Genomic DNA, 15086 nt, shown 5'->3' with positions numbered 1-15086 from the left:
ATACTCGCGTGATAGCTGTTGTTGTAGGAGAACTCAGCTAATGGAAGATATGTATCCCAGCTACCACCAAAGTCTAGAACACATGCCCGCAGCATATCCTCCAAAGTTTGGATGGTCCTCTCGCTCTGACCATCCGTCTGCGGGTGAAAAGCGGTGCTAAAGTGCAGACGAGTACCCAACTCGTCATGGAATTTCTTCCACAATCTAGAAGTGAACCGTACATCTCTGTCTGAAATCACAGAGACTGGCACTCCGTGTCGAGCTACTACCTCTCGAATGTAGATATCGGCCAGCTTATCGGCCGAGATGCTCTGCTGGATCGGTATGAAATGGGCACTCTTGGTCAACCGATCCACGATGACCCAAATCGAATCCACTCCCCGTGCGGTCCTGGGAAGCTTTGTGATGAAATCCATAGTAATATCTTCCCATTTCCACATAGGGATTTCCAACGGTTGCGTCTTGCCGTGAGGCCTCTGGTGCTCGGCCTTGACCTTCCTACAGGTCAGGCATCTCTCGACATACCAGGCTACATCCCGCTTCATGCAGGGCCACCAATAATCAGGACGAAGATCTTTGTACATCTTCGTCGCCCGGGGATGGATGGAAAATCGGGATTTGTGCGCCTCTTCCATCAGAACCTGGCGCACACCCCCGTGGTATGGAATCCACACCCTGCGGTGTAGTGTCAATAACCCTCGGCTGTCGTAATCGAAGGAGGAAACCTGGCCCACAATACGCTCACTCTTACGATGTTCCTCCTTCATAGCCTCCTGATGGGCCTCTCGAATCCGCTCCAACAGCGGAGTCACCCCGGTCATCCTCATGCAGATGTCTCTGATCAGTGCTGCCTTGCGGCTAAGCGCGTCGGCCACGACATTGGCCTTCCCCGGGTGGTAGAGGATCTCACAATCACAATCCTTCACCACATCCAGCCATCGGCGTTGTCTCATGTTCAGATTCGGCTGAACCATAAGGTGCCTCAAGCTCTTATGGTCCGTGTAAATGGTACAGCGGACCCCGTAGAGGTAATGTCGCTAAATCTTGAGGGTGAATACAACCGCCCCCAACTCCAAATCATGTGTCGGGTAGTTCGCCTCAGGAGGCTTCAGCTGCCTCGAAGCGTAAGCGATAACATGCCCTCTCTGCATCAATACCGCGCCCAACCCTGAGATGGGCGCATCACAATACACTACAAAATCATCCACGCCCTCAGGCAGGGCTAAGATTGGCGCCTCGCACAATCTCTGTCTCCGCGTATCAAATGCGGCCTGCTGCTCAGGCCCCCAGCGAAATAAAATGGCCTTCTTCGTCAGTCGAGTCAAGGGTACGGCTATCTTGGAGAAATCCTAGATGAATCTCCGATAGTAGCCGGCTAATACCAGGAAACTCCGAATCTCAGATGGAGACTTCGGAACCTCCCATCTCATCACAGCCTCCACCTTGGCCGGGTCAACCAATATCCCGTTCTGGTTGACAAGGTGCCCAAGAAACTGCACCTCGCGCAATCAGAACTCGCACTTGGAGAACTTGCCATACAAGCTCTCCCTCCTCAGGGTATCTAACACCTCTCGCAAGTGCTCCTCATGCTGCTCCTGCATCCTGGAATAGACCAAGATGTTGTCAATGAAAACTATCACAGACCGATCCAACATCGGTCTGCACACACGGTTCATGAGATCCATGAACGCGGCAGGAGCATTGGTGAGCCCGAAGGGCATCACCACGAACTCGTAATGGCCATACCGAGTCCGAAAAGCAGTCTTCTGTACATCTTCCTCCCTAACCCTCATCTGGTGATACACTGACCGTAGATCAATCTTGGAGAACCAAGACGCTCCCTGAAGCTGATCAAATAAGTCATCTATCCTCGGGAATGGGTAACGATTCTTCACCGTTACCATATTCAGCTCCCGGTAATCTATACACATCCGATGCGATCCGTCCTTCTTCTTGACAAACATGATCGGGGCTCCTCACGGTGAACTACTCGGCCTGATAAATCCCTTGTCTAGCAACTCCTGCAGCTCCGTAGACAACTCCTGCATCTCAAGAGGAGCCAACCGGTATGGTGCCTTGGCTATCGGAGACGCACCAGGGACTAGGTCGATCCTGAACTCCACCTGCCGCTCTGGAGGTACCCCAGGCAGCTCCTCTGGGAATACATCCGTGTAATCTCGCACCACCGGTACATTGCTCACCGACGCCTTGCCCGCCTCCCGGGTATCCATAACATAGGCGACATACCCAACGTAACGCTGATGAAGGTAGCGCCTAGCCCTCGCTGCCAAACATAATGCTGGTCCACGTTGTGGCCTCTCGCCCTCAATCACCGGCTCTCCCCCACCGGGAGTCTTGACACGCACTAATTGTTAAGCGCAGTCTATCACCGCCCCATTGGGGCTCAACCAATCCATGCCTATAATCACCTTGTTCCCACGCAACGGGATGGGAACCAAGTCTACCAAATAACTCTCCTCGAACAACCTCAAAACACAATACCTGAAAACCTCTGATGCTCGCGCTGATCGATCGTCCGCAATCTCCACCTCTAGGGGGCAATCCAACATGCCCGAAGACTCAGGAAACCTCTTGCTAAGAGCAAGAGAGACAAATGATCGGGTAGCACCCGAATCAAACAACGCCTGAACTGGGATACCGTTCACATGGAACGATCCTAAGCAAAACATATAGCATGGCTCATCAATATCATAAGCAACATAAAATAAAAGCTAGGGAGAAGAAATCATACCCTTCACCACATCGGGTGCGGCGCGTGCCTCCTTGGTAGTCAACTGGAAGGCTCGGCTCCTCACCACCTGAGCCTCTGTCTTGCCCTGCCGGCCATCAGTGAGCCGCAAGGTCGCTGGAGCTAGCGCCGCCACTGGCGCTGCTGCTGCTGTCAATCTCGGGCAGTTGGCCTTTTTATGGCCTCGCTGGTTGCAGTGGAAACACAACAACTCTGATGTCTGAATAGTGGGCGCAGGGGCGGTACAATCCCTGCTGAAATGCCCCATCGTGCCGCACTTGTAGCAGCCCGACGATCCCAACCTGCATACCCCCTCATGAGTCTTGCCGTACTTCCCGCAGCGGCCCCGGCTCTGTTGGCCCTTCGGCCTAGTGTCTGATCCCTTGGGCTTCTTCCCTGAAGCCCCAGTAGCCTGCTCTGTCTCTGCCTTCCTCTTCCGGATGTGCTCCAGATCAATCTCCCTCTCCCTCGCCCTGGTAATCATGGATTCAAGGGTCGGACATGTTGAGAAGCTGACATGCTCCCGAATATCAGCTCTCAACATGTCGTGATAGCGGGTCCTCCGCATATCCTCGTCTCCCGCATACTGGGACACCAACAATGCCCTCTCTCGGAACTTGGCGGTAATCTCTGTCACAGTCTCGGTCGTCTGCCTCATATCAAGGAACTCCCTGGCCAGCTGCTGAAGCTCCACAGCTGGCACGAACTCAGCCCTGAATCGGATGTGCTCTTAACTTGATGGTTCATTTTGTTCGATCTAGTCAGGGCTTGTTTTTGTGCTTTTTATGGTCCTTTAAGTCATTCATTAGAGTATGAGCTACTCCAAAAGATAAGGATGATAGATCTTGGCATTTTTTAGGCCCCTTGTTCATAAAAATGCAATCTTGATGAGTTATAGTGGACCATGCATGAGTTAGGGTTCTTATTATGGATTTTATTGAGTATTGGGTCCCATTAAGACATGCAAAGGAGTAAAGCTGCCAACTTTACATATTAAGACATCATTTAGTATCATATATGAGAATTGGACATAGTGGCTTAACCAATTAAGCACTTAATGGAAAGTTAGGCTTGCTGCGGAGTACAATGAGCGTACCTAGCTCATACGTCGCACGTACTGGCCAAAGATGGCGTACGTTGGTCGTAAGTCTGAGTACGTCAGGCGTACTCAATAGCCTTGACTTTTGTTGACTTTTGAGATTCGGGTCATAGTCTTTCTGACTTTGGGCCATTGTTATTCTTTAGGCGTTCTTGGATTTGGGCCCAAAATGGGATTTGGGCCGCATTTAGGAATTTGGGCCATATTGGGCTTTTGGAGCAATTGGGTTCGGCCTTGGTTATTGGGCCAGGTGAGGAAAGGGTAAAATGGTCTTTTAAACTAGGAGTTGGACAAATGAATCAGATTTCTAGTTATGGTTTATGGCCCAATTATTAATTGGGGTTTTATTTGATTGATTAGTGCAGGGATTATCCGGATCAGCAGTTTGAGCGTTTATCTGATTTTCAGCGGTATGAGGTGAGTTTCCTTTACTGTAGCCATGGGTCGAAGGCACCAATGTCGGCCTACTAAATAATGTTTGTAGTATGATGATTGTCTTCGTGACAATTACATGTTGTGCCTGTATTTTCTTGATGTCTCTATGATTCTTATTGTTATGATTATATGTGTAGTGGTAGGGGTGAAGTAGATCCGATACCGGTTGAAAGATATCGAAGGGGGTGAAATAGACCCAGTACCGGTTGAAAGATACCAAAGGGGGTGAAATAGACCCAATACCGGTTGAAAGATATCGAAGGGAGTGAAATAGACCCGGTACCGGTTGAAAGATACTGAAGGGAGTGAAATAGACCCAATATGTTTTTTTACTATTATATATATATATATATATATATATATATATATATATATTTATGGTATGGGTTATTTTGCGGAGCCCACTAAGCTTCATGTTTACAGTTTTCAGTTTATGTTTCAGGTACTTCCAGTTCGAAAGGGAAGAGCTCGGCTTGATCGCAGCGCATCCACTCATATTTCTGCAACTTTATGATTTTGCGATTGTACTCTGATAATTATTTTCGCTCTGATATACTTTTGAATGATTGAAAATGATAAATGGTGTTTATGGTTGATTTAAAAATGAAATTTTTACCTTTAAAATTTTTGGATATTACACAAGCTACGTTGATTTTTGCAAAAATCTATCTTTAAAGATTTTCAATTCGCGATAAGAATCTATTCATAATCATCCATTTACCTGCTAGTATTAAATAATTAGTTTGAACATAGCTATATATGCTCTATTTTAGAACAATACAATTAAATAAAAAATATAAACTGATTAAAAACAATACATGTACACACTATACGGTATGCTCGTCTTTGTTTTTTGAAATAAAAGTCTTCTAATACTAATAGTATATACAAAGAAAGTGTGGACCGATAGGTTTTCACTCCTCAGTAAAAGTCTAGAACGCCCTAAAATGGTAAATTATAATATGTCTTCAAACAACAATCCAAAATGCATATAAATCACCCTTCCTCCAAAATTGAAGTTGTAATAATAGGCCCATGTGGCGCTGAGGGGTGTCCACGTGGCGGTGTCCGTCCAAAACAGTCGTCAAGTCCCCCATCGTCACGTCATGACGCCCTTCTAGCCACGTCGTGGTTACTGCTCAGGGACAACTTAATGCATTAAGTTTGTAATCCTTTCAGCCATTTGATCATGCTTTTCAAAAGGCTTCCTGGACCCTAATGGTCCATAAAAATCCTTACTTTGATGACATGCATGTCATTTTCTCAACTAGGTCAAAATGGCATAAAAGGGGTCAAAACCCCATGCATGAACTCAAGGCTTCATAACTCTTCAGATCTGGAACATCTAACCATCTAGGGACCTCAAGGACCAATAAAGTTGCAAATTTTGTTGAATCCATCCACTTAAACTACCAAGAACATGAAGGAAAAGCATTTAAACCTAGATCTAAAAGTAGCTAACCAATAAGATCTGAAAAATAAGACTTGCAAAGGTCCAGAAGTTGCCCAAATGAATTCTTTAAGCTTGCCAAAAGGTCCTCTACACCACAAGGGACTTCTTCCTCCTTAAAGGATCACCAGGAATACCAAAATGAACTCAAAAATGGAGAAGTGATGATTAGGGTTTGCTTCGAGGCTTTAAGAGGTAATGGAGGTTGATGGTGGAGGAAATTCTAGTCATCACTTCCCTTAAATAGGGCCTGAAGCCCAAAAATTAGGGTTTGTCCATAATCAGTCACCACATTGTGGCTAATACATTGTCACGTCTTGGTAGCTAAATGAGATGTGTGTTTCCTGCGGCCATGTCACGTCGTGGTGATACCTCCACCACGTCGTGGCCCTTCAAAACTCATAATTTTGCTTTAAAAATCCTTACATAAAATCCAGATGTTACACTTTCTTCCTATTGTGTAATCCAAATTTTCAATGGACAAGTGACATGGAGACATGCAGTATTGCAATATATGAAAGAGAGTTAAATTCAAATATCATGCTTGTTAATACCGTTCTTTGTTGAATGTTTATTTGCTTTAATCTACAAGTCAAAAAATTCATCTTTATCAGAACATGATTGTTCCATCTAGAACATTTCTAAAGCTGTTTCTGATAATGAGGATGAGGATGAAGAAAACATTCACATCTTTTAAAGATGATCAAGCGCGATCCTCCCAAATTTTTTGGATGGGACTAAAATATAAAACTTTTGTCTCATTGTGCACCTCAATTACCCTTATCATATACTAATATACTTTCCATGAAGCATTACCACCTCCACTTAGACAATGGATTGTTGAATCCAGTCCTAATACGTCCAAAACTGCTAGTTCAATCCTTTTTAATTACTTAGTCACATCCCGGAATGTAGGAAATGAGCACCCTTTGTGGGGTTTAAAAAAATTAAATCTTCTCTAAGTGAGGTCCACTTAGAATATCATTGAGAGTCGACATAATCTAAAGTCTAATTCGTTAAACTGCTTCGGTAACTTAAAAATGAAAAATAAATAGATAAATACGTGCTTTGGTGTTTTCATGGTCATAGCTTGATAATTTTTTTAGTTAGTGGCTTAAGATTTGATTGGTGTATTGTCGTATTATGAAATAGTCTCTTTTAGAATGATTAGAGCAATGCTTATGCTATCAACACTGCCGACTTCTTATGCTATCGACCCTACCCTAGACATTTTGATTGAAATTATCCAACTAACTACATTTTAAGTAAAGTTGGAAATTATGCAGCCACCCGCCAGTCACGAGGAATTAAATATCTTCAAAGATCTAGGACATGTAAGACAAAAGAGTCCTATCGTTATTATAAATTTTATTTTTAAATAAAAATATATATAATATAAGAAAATTAGACATATGGACTGTCTATTTTGTCCTCCCTCAAGGCCCCCATGGCACCATGTGACATAGGATTTAAAGGAAAAAAATCACAAAAGTTATCACGACAAATATACAATAGCCTCTCTCTCTCTCTCTCTATATATATATATATATATATATATATATATAATCATCTTGGCCATCATGAACCCGTATTACCGATTTAGTAAGGTTACCAAGATCCAACTTTAACAAAAGAAAAAATCGAAATTGACCATAACAATAATTCTTTATATTTTTCCTTTTGTTAAAGAAGTTGAAATTATTAAAAATAATAATAATAATTGTTAAGTGTTATATTCTTTGGTTCTCATAGATTATGTTTTAAAAACCGGTTTTTTAGTTGAACCGGTATGGTGACCGGTTTCCGGTTCGACCGTTAAATAAACCGGTTTCTATAATTTTCATATTTTTTCGTATTTTCGTTGACATACCTACGTACACAAACAAGAATATGATGTCCACAAGTTCAAACATTAAATTACACATGAAAACAAATTGTAGATCATTCTAAATGCATTAAAATAATTCATAACCATAAGTTTTACATCAATCCACGTGAATTAAAAAGAAAATAAAGTCGTAGATGAATATAATTGTATCAAAAAACTTCATAACATTTATCATGTGCTTTTATTCAGAATTTTTTTAATAAATGTGAAAAAACTACCAAAGTTTATTATGCAAAAGGTTTCGATTCCATGTGTTTTTATTCAGTTTAACCGGTTCAACCGGTTTAATTGAACCGGTTCAACCGGATTTTTGTAAAAACTAGCCGGTTCGTTCCGGTTCAGAAATAGACATAAAACGTGTGATAGTTGAACCGCTTCCTTCCCCGATTCCCGGTCCAACCGGTTCGACCGGCCGGTTCAAACCGGTTTTTAAAACATTGCTCATAATAACAAACTTTTCAAATTTGACCGCTTTGACTTATAATAACATGTTTTGAGATTATTTTCGGCTTATGTGTCATTTTTCTATAACTTAAATTAAAATGTGTGTTTTTAGATAGTTTGGCATTGACTTATTTTTCATATTTCTAATGTCCGACCCGCCCAAAAATAAATACTGCACTTTCATTATTTTGAATCTTTTTTTTTCCGAATGAAATGCAACTTGAAACTTTATTAAATTTGCAGCCTAAAAATAAGATTTTTTTTTTAAAAAAAAATCACAAGCATCATATATATTTCACCCTTAAATAAACAAATATTTTTAAAGATAGTGTACTCACCTTAACAATTATATATTGGGCTAATGTCATAAAAACCCTCAAGTTTTCAAGGTTTTGTTGGTTTTGTCCAAAGTTGAATTTTATGTCCGTGTTTATCCTAACATTTTCCAAAAAATGTTCGGTTTTACCCTTTTACCGGTGATAACAGGTTACCATTATATTAACTTCGCAAAAAAAACCCTTAAGTTTATAGTTTTTTATGTTTTTACCCTTAAGTTTATATTTTTTTTACACTTTTACCCTTTGTATTTTCTTTTTCATATTATATGTATTCATGCAGAAAAATAATATTTATATACGAAAAAATTTTAATTAAATATTGTATTTACAATTTTTTAATGTTATTTCTTCATATATATATATATATATATATATATATATATATATATATATATATATATATATATATATATGTGTGTGTGTGTGTGTGTGTGTGGGTTTTTTTCTTGGATAAACCATTTAAGATGTAAAAAAAAAACACAAATTAATATGTTTTTAGAACTACAGGTACATATTTTTATGTATTTAAAAATATACATATCAATAAAAAAACTTGTTGAATCATAAACATGTTTATATAAGTATATACGTATATTTTTAGAAGTGTAAATATGTATTTTGATATATGTTTTTTTTAAGTATAAATATATTTTTAGAAGTATAGATACATATTAATATATAAAAATGTAAAAATATGTATTTATACTTCTAAAAACTATATCTATAAAACACGTATTCATAATTCTAAAAATATTATTTATCTTTTTAAATGCTATAACCTTGCAAACATACACACACAAACAAACATATATATATATATATATATATATATATATATATATATATATATATATATATATATATATAACATTAAAAAAATATAAATACAATATTTAATTAATCATTTTTTCGTATATAAATACGATTTTTCTGCATGAATACGTATATTATGAAAAAAAAATACTTAGGGTAAATGTGTACAAAAATTATAAACTTAAGGGTAAAAACGCAAAAAAAGGGTAAACTTAAGGGTTTTTTTGCGAATTTAATATGATGGTAACTTGGAAAACCTCTTATCGCCGGTAAAAGGGTAAAACCGAACATTTTTTCGAAAATGTTAGGGTAAAAACGGACATAAAATTCAACTTTGGGTAAAACCGATAAAACCCTTAAAACTTGAGGGTTTTTATGACATTAGCCCATTATATATTTTCCTAATCTGACCGGGTTTTGTGCCAACAACCACATAAAAGAATACATTGAACAATATTGGTATGGTGTGTGGCATTGGGTTTTTGGTGCTCGCAGCCACAAACACTTTGATTTTCTTCTTTTTATAGTTTAAAAAAAATGAAAGAAATATAAATAAAATAAAATAATACATAAAAATACCGTTGCTTTTTCAACAAAAAAATAATAATAATAACGCCTTTAACAAAAACAAAAGTTATTGCGTTCAAAAAAAATTTGTTAAAATTGGACGACTTTAGTGAAAAAAATGTAGCATCATTATGATAACATGCTATAGTAATAACATGATGACAATGGATTCTTTTCAAAATAGCAAAATATAGTGTTTTTTTTTATGTAATTTAACCTAAGTTATTATATAAAATGAAAACTAACTTTTTTTCAAGGCCTCCCCAATGTTGAAGTCTTACATGGAAGAAAAATAATTTTTTGTACTTCTCTCAATTTTTCCGTGATCAATACAATTCTCAACAAACTTCATATAACTATATTCAGTAATCAGTATCATGTCCAACACAGTTGTGCCACATGTACACCAAAACATCCTCATTTCCACCACTTCCATCTTCCTCTCATGAATTTTCCCAGTCAGCCAACATTCAGAATCATACTACGAGTAAAAATTTTATTTTATGAGACCTTTTTGTCTCACAATACTCTTCTCTCATTCTCCATTTCAACCAATATGAGGTGTATAATGCCGTACTTTATGCACAAAAATACAGCCTTTTGTTCATCTTCAACATCATATATTGAGACCTATGTAACACTATGCCCTGGCTCTTTTATAACCCCTTTGCTTTTCATCAACTCCCGAATTCTCAAAACATCATTCCATCTACCAGAAAAAGCATACAAATTTGATAAAAGCGTATACGCAGCACTACAATCTTGATCTATGTTGAAAATAGCACGTGTAACTCTTTCAGCCATTTTTAAATTTGAATGCATTTTACAAGCACTAAGTAAAGATAACCAAGTAGATTTATTCGGTTCCATTGGCATGTTTTTTATCAACTCTTCAGCTTCATGTAACCTCCCACTACGCCCTAAAATATCCACCATACACGCATAATGCTCAAGCTTCACCTTCTTAAACTTATATTGTAATAAATAATTAAATATATTTTGTCCTTTTTCTAACATGCCAGAATGACTACAAGCAGAAAGAAGCCCAGTAAATGTTATATCATCAGCTTCATTTAACATCCCTTCACGTATCATTTGGTTAAAAAGGATTAAACCCCACATCCCATAACCATTCTGTGCACATCCTACAATCATAGAGTTCCATGAAACTATATTCTTTTCATGTATTTGTTTAAATACGGATAATCCGTTTTGTATATTCCCATGTTTTGTGTAGAATACAATAAGGGAATTGCCTACAAACATGTCGGATTCAAGTCCTAGTTTGATAGCTGCTCCATTGATTACATTCCCTTTGTTTGAATCTTCCATTTCACAACATGAATTTAAGGCACTAGTGAATGAAGATTGATTTGGAAGAACATTAGATCTAAACATGTTGGAGAATACTTGTAATGCTTTCTCATGTTTGGAATTTAAACTGTATCCAGTTAAGAGGGAAGTCCAGACTACCACAGAAGAAGTTTGTGGATTCTCATTAAAAGCTTTTGAGGAACTATCAGTGTCATTGCAATGTGCATAAAATGTGATTAAAGGGGAAGTAATGTATGTGTCTGAAAGGTAACCAAGTTTGATTACCTGACCATGGATCTTGACACCTAAATGATAATCTTTTGCATTTGCAGAAGCTGTTATTGCAGATGAGAATGTAAATGAAGTGGGTCGAATGCCACATGGCATCATCTGGTTGAAGAGAAGTAACGCGTCATCACTCTTTCCAGCTAGATCAAGCCCACTGATCATGGAAGTCCAAGTGATGATGCTCCTGTTTGGCATCTCGTGGAACAACCTCACAGCATCTTCCACTCTCCCATTTATGAAATATCCATGAATCATTGAATTCCAGGCAGCTTCGTCTTTTAATGGCATCTCCAAGAACAATTTTTCAGCTGCTTCTGTCCTTTTATATATCAACAACCCATTTAACATCGTCGTCCAAGAAACCACATTTCTTTCAGGCATTTCTTCAAACAGCTTGGAACCCAACTTCAAATCCCCACAGTCGAAACAACCTTTGATCATAGAGTTCCAGGTAACCGCATCCCGAACTGGCATTTCATCGAACAGCTTCAAGGCGTCATTAAGCCGATTGTTTCTTACATGACGTTGGATCATCTTGGTGCACGAATAAACATCTGGGAAGGAGACTTTGTTCGGAAAGACAAGAGCTTCATTGGTTCTTTGCTTTTTGAGGTGATCAGAAGTTATGGGAATGTACGCAGGAGTAGTTTGTTTGACATGATTCGTGATAGTTGTTAAACATTTCGAGGATTGTGCGAGTGCAACCTTTGTGCAGATGGTACGAGAAATATCAGATGACCATTGTGAAACTTTGAGTTTCTTAATCATGGTGATTCCATTCGTGTCGGGGCTGTTTGGTGGCATCTAGATGATTCGTATCTGGATGATGAAGAGGATCTTTATGAATCTTTATCTGAACCAAAATTGATGTTTGTTGGGGCATCTGAATCCCTGCATCTTAATGACGAAAATGACAATTTTAACCCTCTAAACTATTTTTTACATACAAATTAAACATCATAAAATATCCAAATTAGACATTAGACATCATATAAACATCCAAATTTGTTATATATGGTTCCTTATATCATAATATAACAAATTTATAACAATATCTCACAACATTTACCAAAAAAAAAAAGATCATTATGGCTGTTTTTGACATCCTATCGGTATTAACCTGTGGTGACATCAAATCCCCAAATACTTCACCATTTCTTGCAATGCACTTTCACAATACTTGCTCCCCTTACAAATGCCAGCAATGGAAGATTGGGTCAAGAGAATATCAACCCATATGACAAACTTCATACAGCAACTCAACGAAACTATGAAGAACAGCAAGAACAGAACACAAAAATCAATTTCATACAAACCACAAAAGAAGAGAGCAACAAGAACACGATAAAAACACCAATTTCATCCAAAATCGAGCAGCAAGAACACGATTCAAACATTAATTTCGAGTAAAAAAAACAAATCAGAAAAACTTACCAGATAAGAGGGAGGGAGGAAGCGAGGAAGGAGATAACAAAGGCGGAATGGAGCAACGCTGCTGGAGGGCGGCAGGAGGAGGCGGAGATGAAGTCGGAGGGCAGCAGGGAAGCTGCCGACGCCTGAGGCTGGTAGGGGGGAGTGGTCGATGCCTGAGAAAATGGAGAACGACGGAGGAGGGTCTGATGCGTAGCGGGGGAGAATGAAAAAAAGAGGAGGCGTGTTATGTTAGGGCAAGGGTATTAGAAGTCTTTTTTTTCATTCAGACTCCTTCTTGCCTCTTCACGATCCAGACCATTTTTTGTCACATCTGCCCGGTTAAGAGCGTAAAAAAAAAACTTCAACCAAACACTCTGAATCTGATCGATCCAGAGCTTGCCTCTTAATGGGATCATTAAGAGGAAAAACAAAAGAAGTTGTGATAATGAGAACTATGATAGAGAAATTGCACACAGTAGGAAAGTCATCGTTGCCAGCAAAACCATTAAATCAATAATTCGAGAATCAAAGTCCATAAATCCTCCAAAATCAGAAACAATTCTGTTTGTCTGTTTACATAACTCCAATCGATTCAAAATCGTTCCAAAATCCGAGTTCCTAGATTGTCTACTGACTACTGGACTACCATAATATCGATTGGGCTTCAAAAATACATATAGTAAATGGGCCTACATTTATACCCCCTCCAACTCCAAGTTTCGATGGACCGGATAGTACTTGGGCCGAGCCTGTCGACATGGCATATCTTTTTTATTAAGCAATTTTAGTTTGTCACAAGTTTTCATACTCTATTATATAAAAAAGTAAAAGACAACCAAATATATATGAAATCAAAGAAATGATTTATATATGATAAAGAATATTTGAGCAAAAGCCTTAACCAAAGAATATACCCTTTTTTTTATTAGCTTGCCTTGAACCCGAAAGAAACCCAATCATTACCTTTACAACGTACCCCACAAAACCCTTTCTCACAAACACCCTCAACAAGGAACGAACCAAAAAAACATTTATAAATGAAGAAAACTCATCTGTAAGAAGACACATATCTCATCCTTACCCTAAATCACACAAACACACAGATATCTCTCTTGTCTTTTTTGAGTCTTCTAAAAAAATAAAAAATAAAAACCTAAAAATGGCGAACGGGCAAATGAGATCAGTGGCGTCGCTCATTATGGTGTTGAACTTCTGTATGTACGTCATTCTTCTGGGCATTGGTGGTTGGGCCATGAATAGAGCCATCGACCATGGCTTCATCATTGGTATTTGTTGTTCTCTTTTCACCATGATCATGATTTATATAAATATATATACACACTGCTAATATTTATATATAAACAGGTCCAGGATTCGATTTGCCTGCTCATTTTTCGCCAATTTACTTCCCAATGGGAAATGCAGCCACGGGATTCTTTGTAACCTTCGCTTTGATTGCTGGTGTTGCTGGCGTTGCATCGATTTTGGCTGGATTTGACAATTATCGTTCTTGGGATTCCACCAGCAGGCCGGCAGCAGTGTCATCTGCTATCATTGCATGGGCCCTTACTGTTCTTGCCATGGGGTATTATATTCGATTAACTCTTAATATGTTCAAATATACGACGTGATCTTGATACATGGTCTAAAAGAAACTTTCAAATTATAATTATATGTAGGTTTGCATGGAAGGAAATTGAGCTCGAAGGCAGAAATGCCCGCTTGGTGAGTTTATTAATTATGATTTCGGACGGAAAAAAAAAAGAAACTATCATGAAATATGAGTTTAATTTGGGTGTTTCTTTGGTATTGTAGAGAACGATGGAGGCATTCACAATTATCCTTTCTGCAACTCAACTCGTATATGTAGCTACCCTTTACGGTTGATTCTTCAAGCGATTGACACAAACCAACGTCATGAAAGGTGTTTGTGTATATAGGCTTGTGTTTGGATTTTTTTTCCTGATTTTCTTTCATTTATGTAAGCGATGATATGATTGTATTTATGAAATGTAATAAAAAGATTTGGATTAATGAATATTGATTATTAAATTTGCTTGATATATATATATATATATATATATATATATATATATATATATATATATATATATATATATATATATATAGAGAGAGAGAGAGAGAGAGAGAGGAAGTATCATTTGAGAACTCATAGTTTCCGAGAACCCGAGAACTAAAGGTGGATTGTTAGATCAAAATCTTAAATGGTTTGGATTGATCATGGCATAATTGTAATTACCTCTTGTTTCAATGGCATCTTAGACATG

At 38.4% G+C, this 15086-nt stretch overlaps 2 protein-coding genes across 3 annotated transcripts; one reads left to right on the top strand and one right to left on the bottom strand.

Moving 5' to 3' along the window:
- Nucleotides 1-9939: 9939 nt before the first annotated feature.
- Nucleotides 9940-13149, bottom strand: LOC145125445 (pentatricopeptide repeat-containing protein At5g46460, mitochondrial-like). 2 transcript variants are annotated; one of them, XM_079060908.1, is made up of 3 exons: nt 12820-13149; nt 12455-12653; nt 9940-12282 (listed from the first exon to the last, which is right to left on the bottom strand). In XM_079060908.1, exon 3 carries the CDS (start codon nt 12187-12189, stop codon nt 10414-10416), a length of 1776 nt encoding a protein of 591 aa, XP_078917034.1. In that variant the 5' UTR covers nt 12190-12282; nt 12455-12653; nt 12820-13149; the 3' UTR covers nt 9940-10413. The 2 variants fall into 2 exon arrangements, with proteins under 2 accessions (XP_078917034.1, XP_078917035.1); XM_079060909.1 differs by having other exon boundaries at nt 12506-12653.
- A 701-nt stretch (nt 13150-13850) lies between these two features.
- LOC145125359 (membrane protein PM19L-like) lies at nt 13851-14836 on the top strand. The gene is made up of 4 exons (XM_079060819.1): nt 13851-14084; nt 14164-14383; nt 14478-14523; nt 14614-14836. The coding sequence occupies exons 1-4, from the start codon at nt 13958-13960 to the stop codon at nt 14683-14685; spliced, it is 465 nt and encodes a 154-aa protein (XP_078916945.1). The 5' UTR covers nt 13851-13957; the 3' UTR covers nt 14686-14836.
- The last annotated feature ends 250 nt before the right edge of the window (nt 14837-15086 follow it).

Source organism: Lactuca virosa, chromosome 7 (genome assembly GCF_052849685.1).
Source record: "Lactuca virosa cultivar CGN04683 chromosome 7, Lactuca_virosa_CGN04683_v6, whole genome shotgun sequence".
Lineage (NCBI taxonomy): Eukaryota > Viridiplantae > Streptophyta > Magnoliopsida > Asterales > Asteraceae > Lactuca > Lactuca virosa.
This window is presented reverse-complemented; position numbering and strand designations above follow the sequence as displayed.

Excerpts from the sequence above, each read along its gene's own strand:
- LOC145125359 (XM_079060819.1), top strand. The coding sequence starts at position 13,958 with ATGGCGAACGGGCAAATGAGATCAGTGGCGTCGCTCATTATGGTGTTG. Across the intron at positions 14,384-14,477 it reads CTTACTGTTCTTGCCATGGG|GTTTGCATGGAAGGAAATTG; the intron begins GTATTATATTCG and ends AATTATATGTAG. Across the intron at positions 14,524-14,613 it reads AAGGCAGAAATGCCCGCTTG|AGAACGATGGAGGCATTCAC; the intron begins GTGAGTTTATTA and ends TTGGTATTGTAG.
- LOC145125445 (XM_079060908.1), bottom strand. The coding sequence starts at position 12,189 with ATGCCACCAAACAGCCCCGACACGAATGGAATCACCATGATTAAGAAA.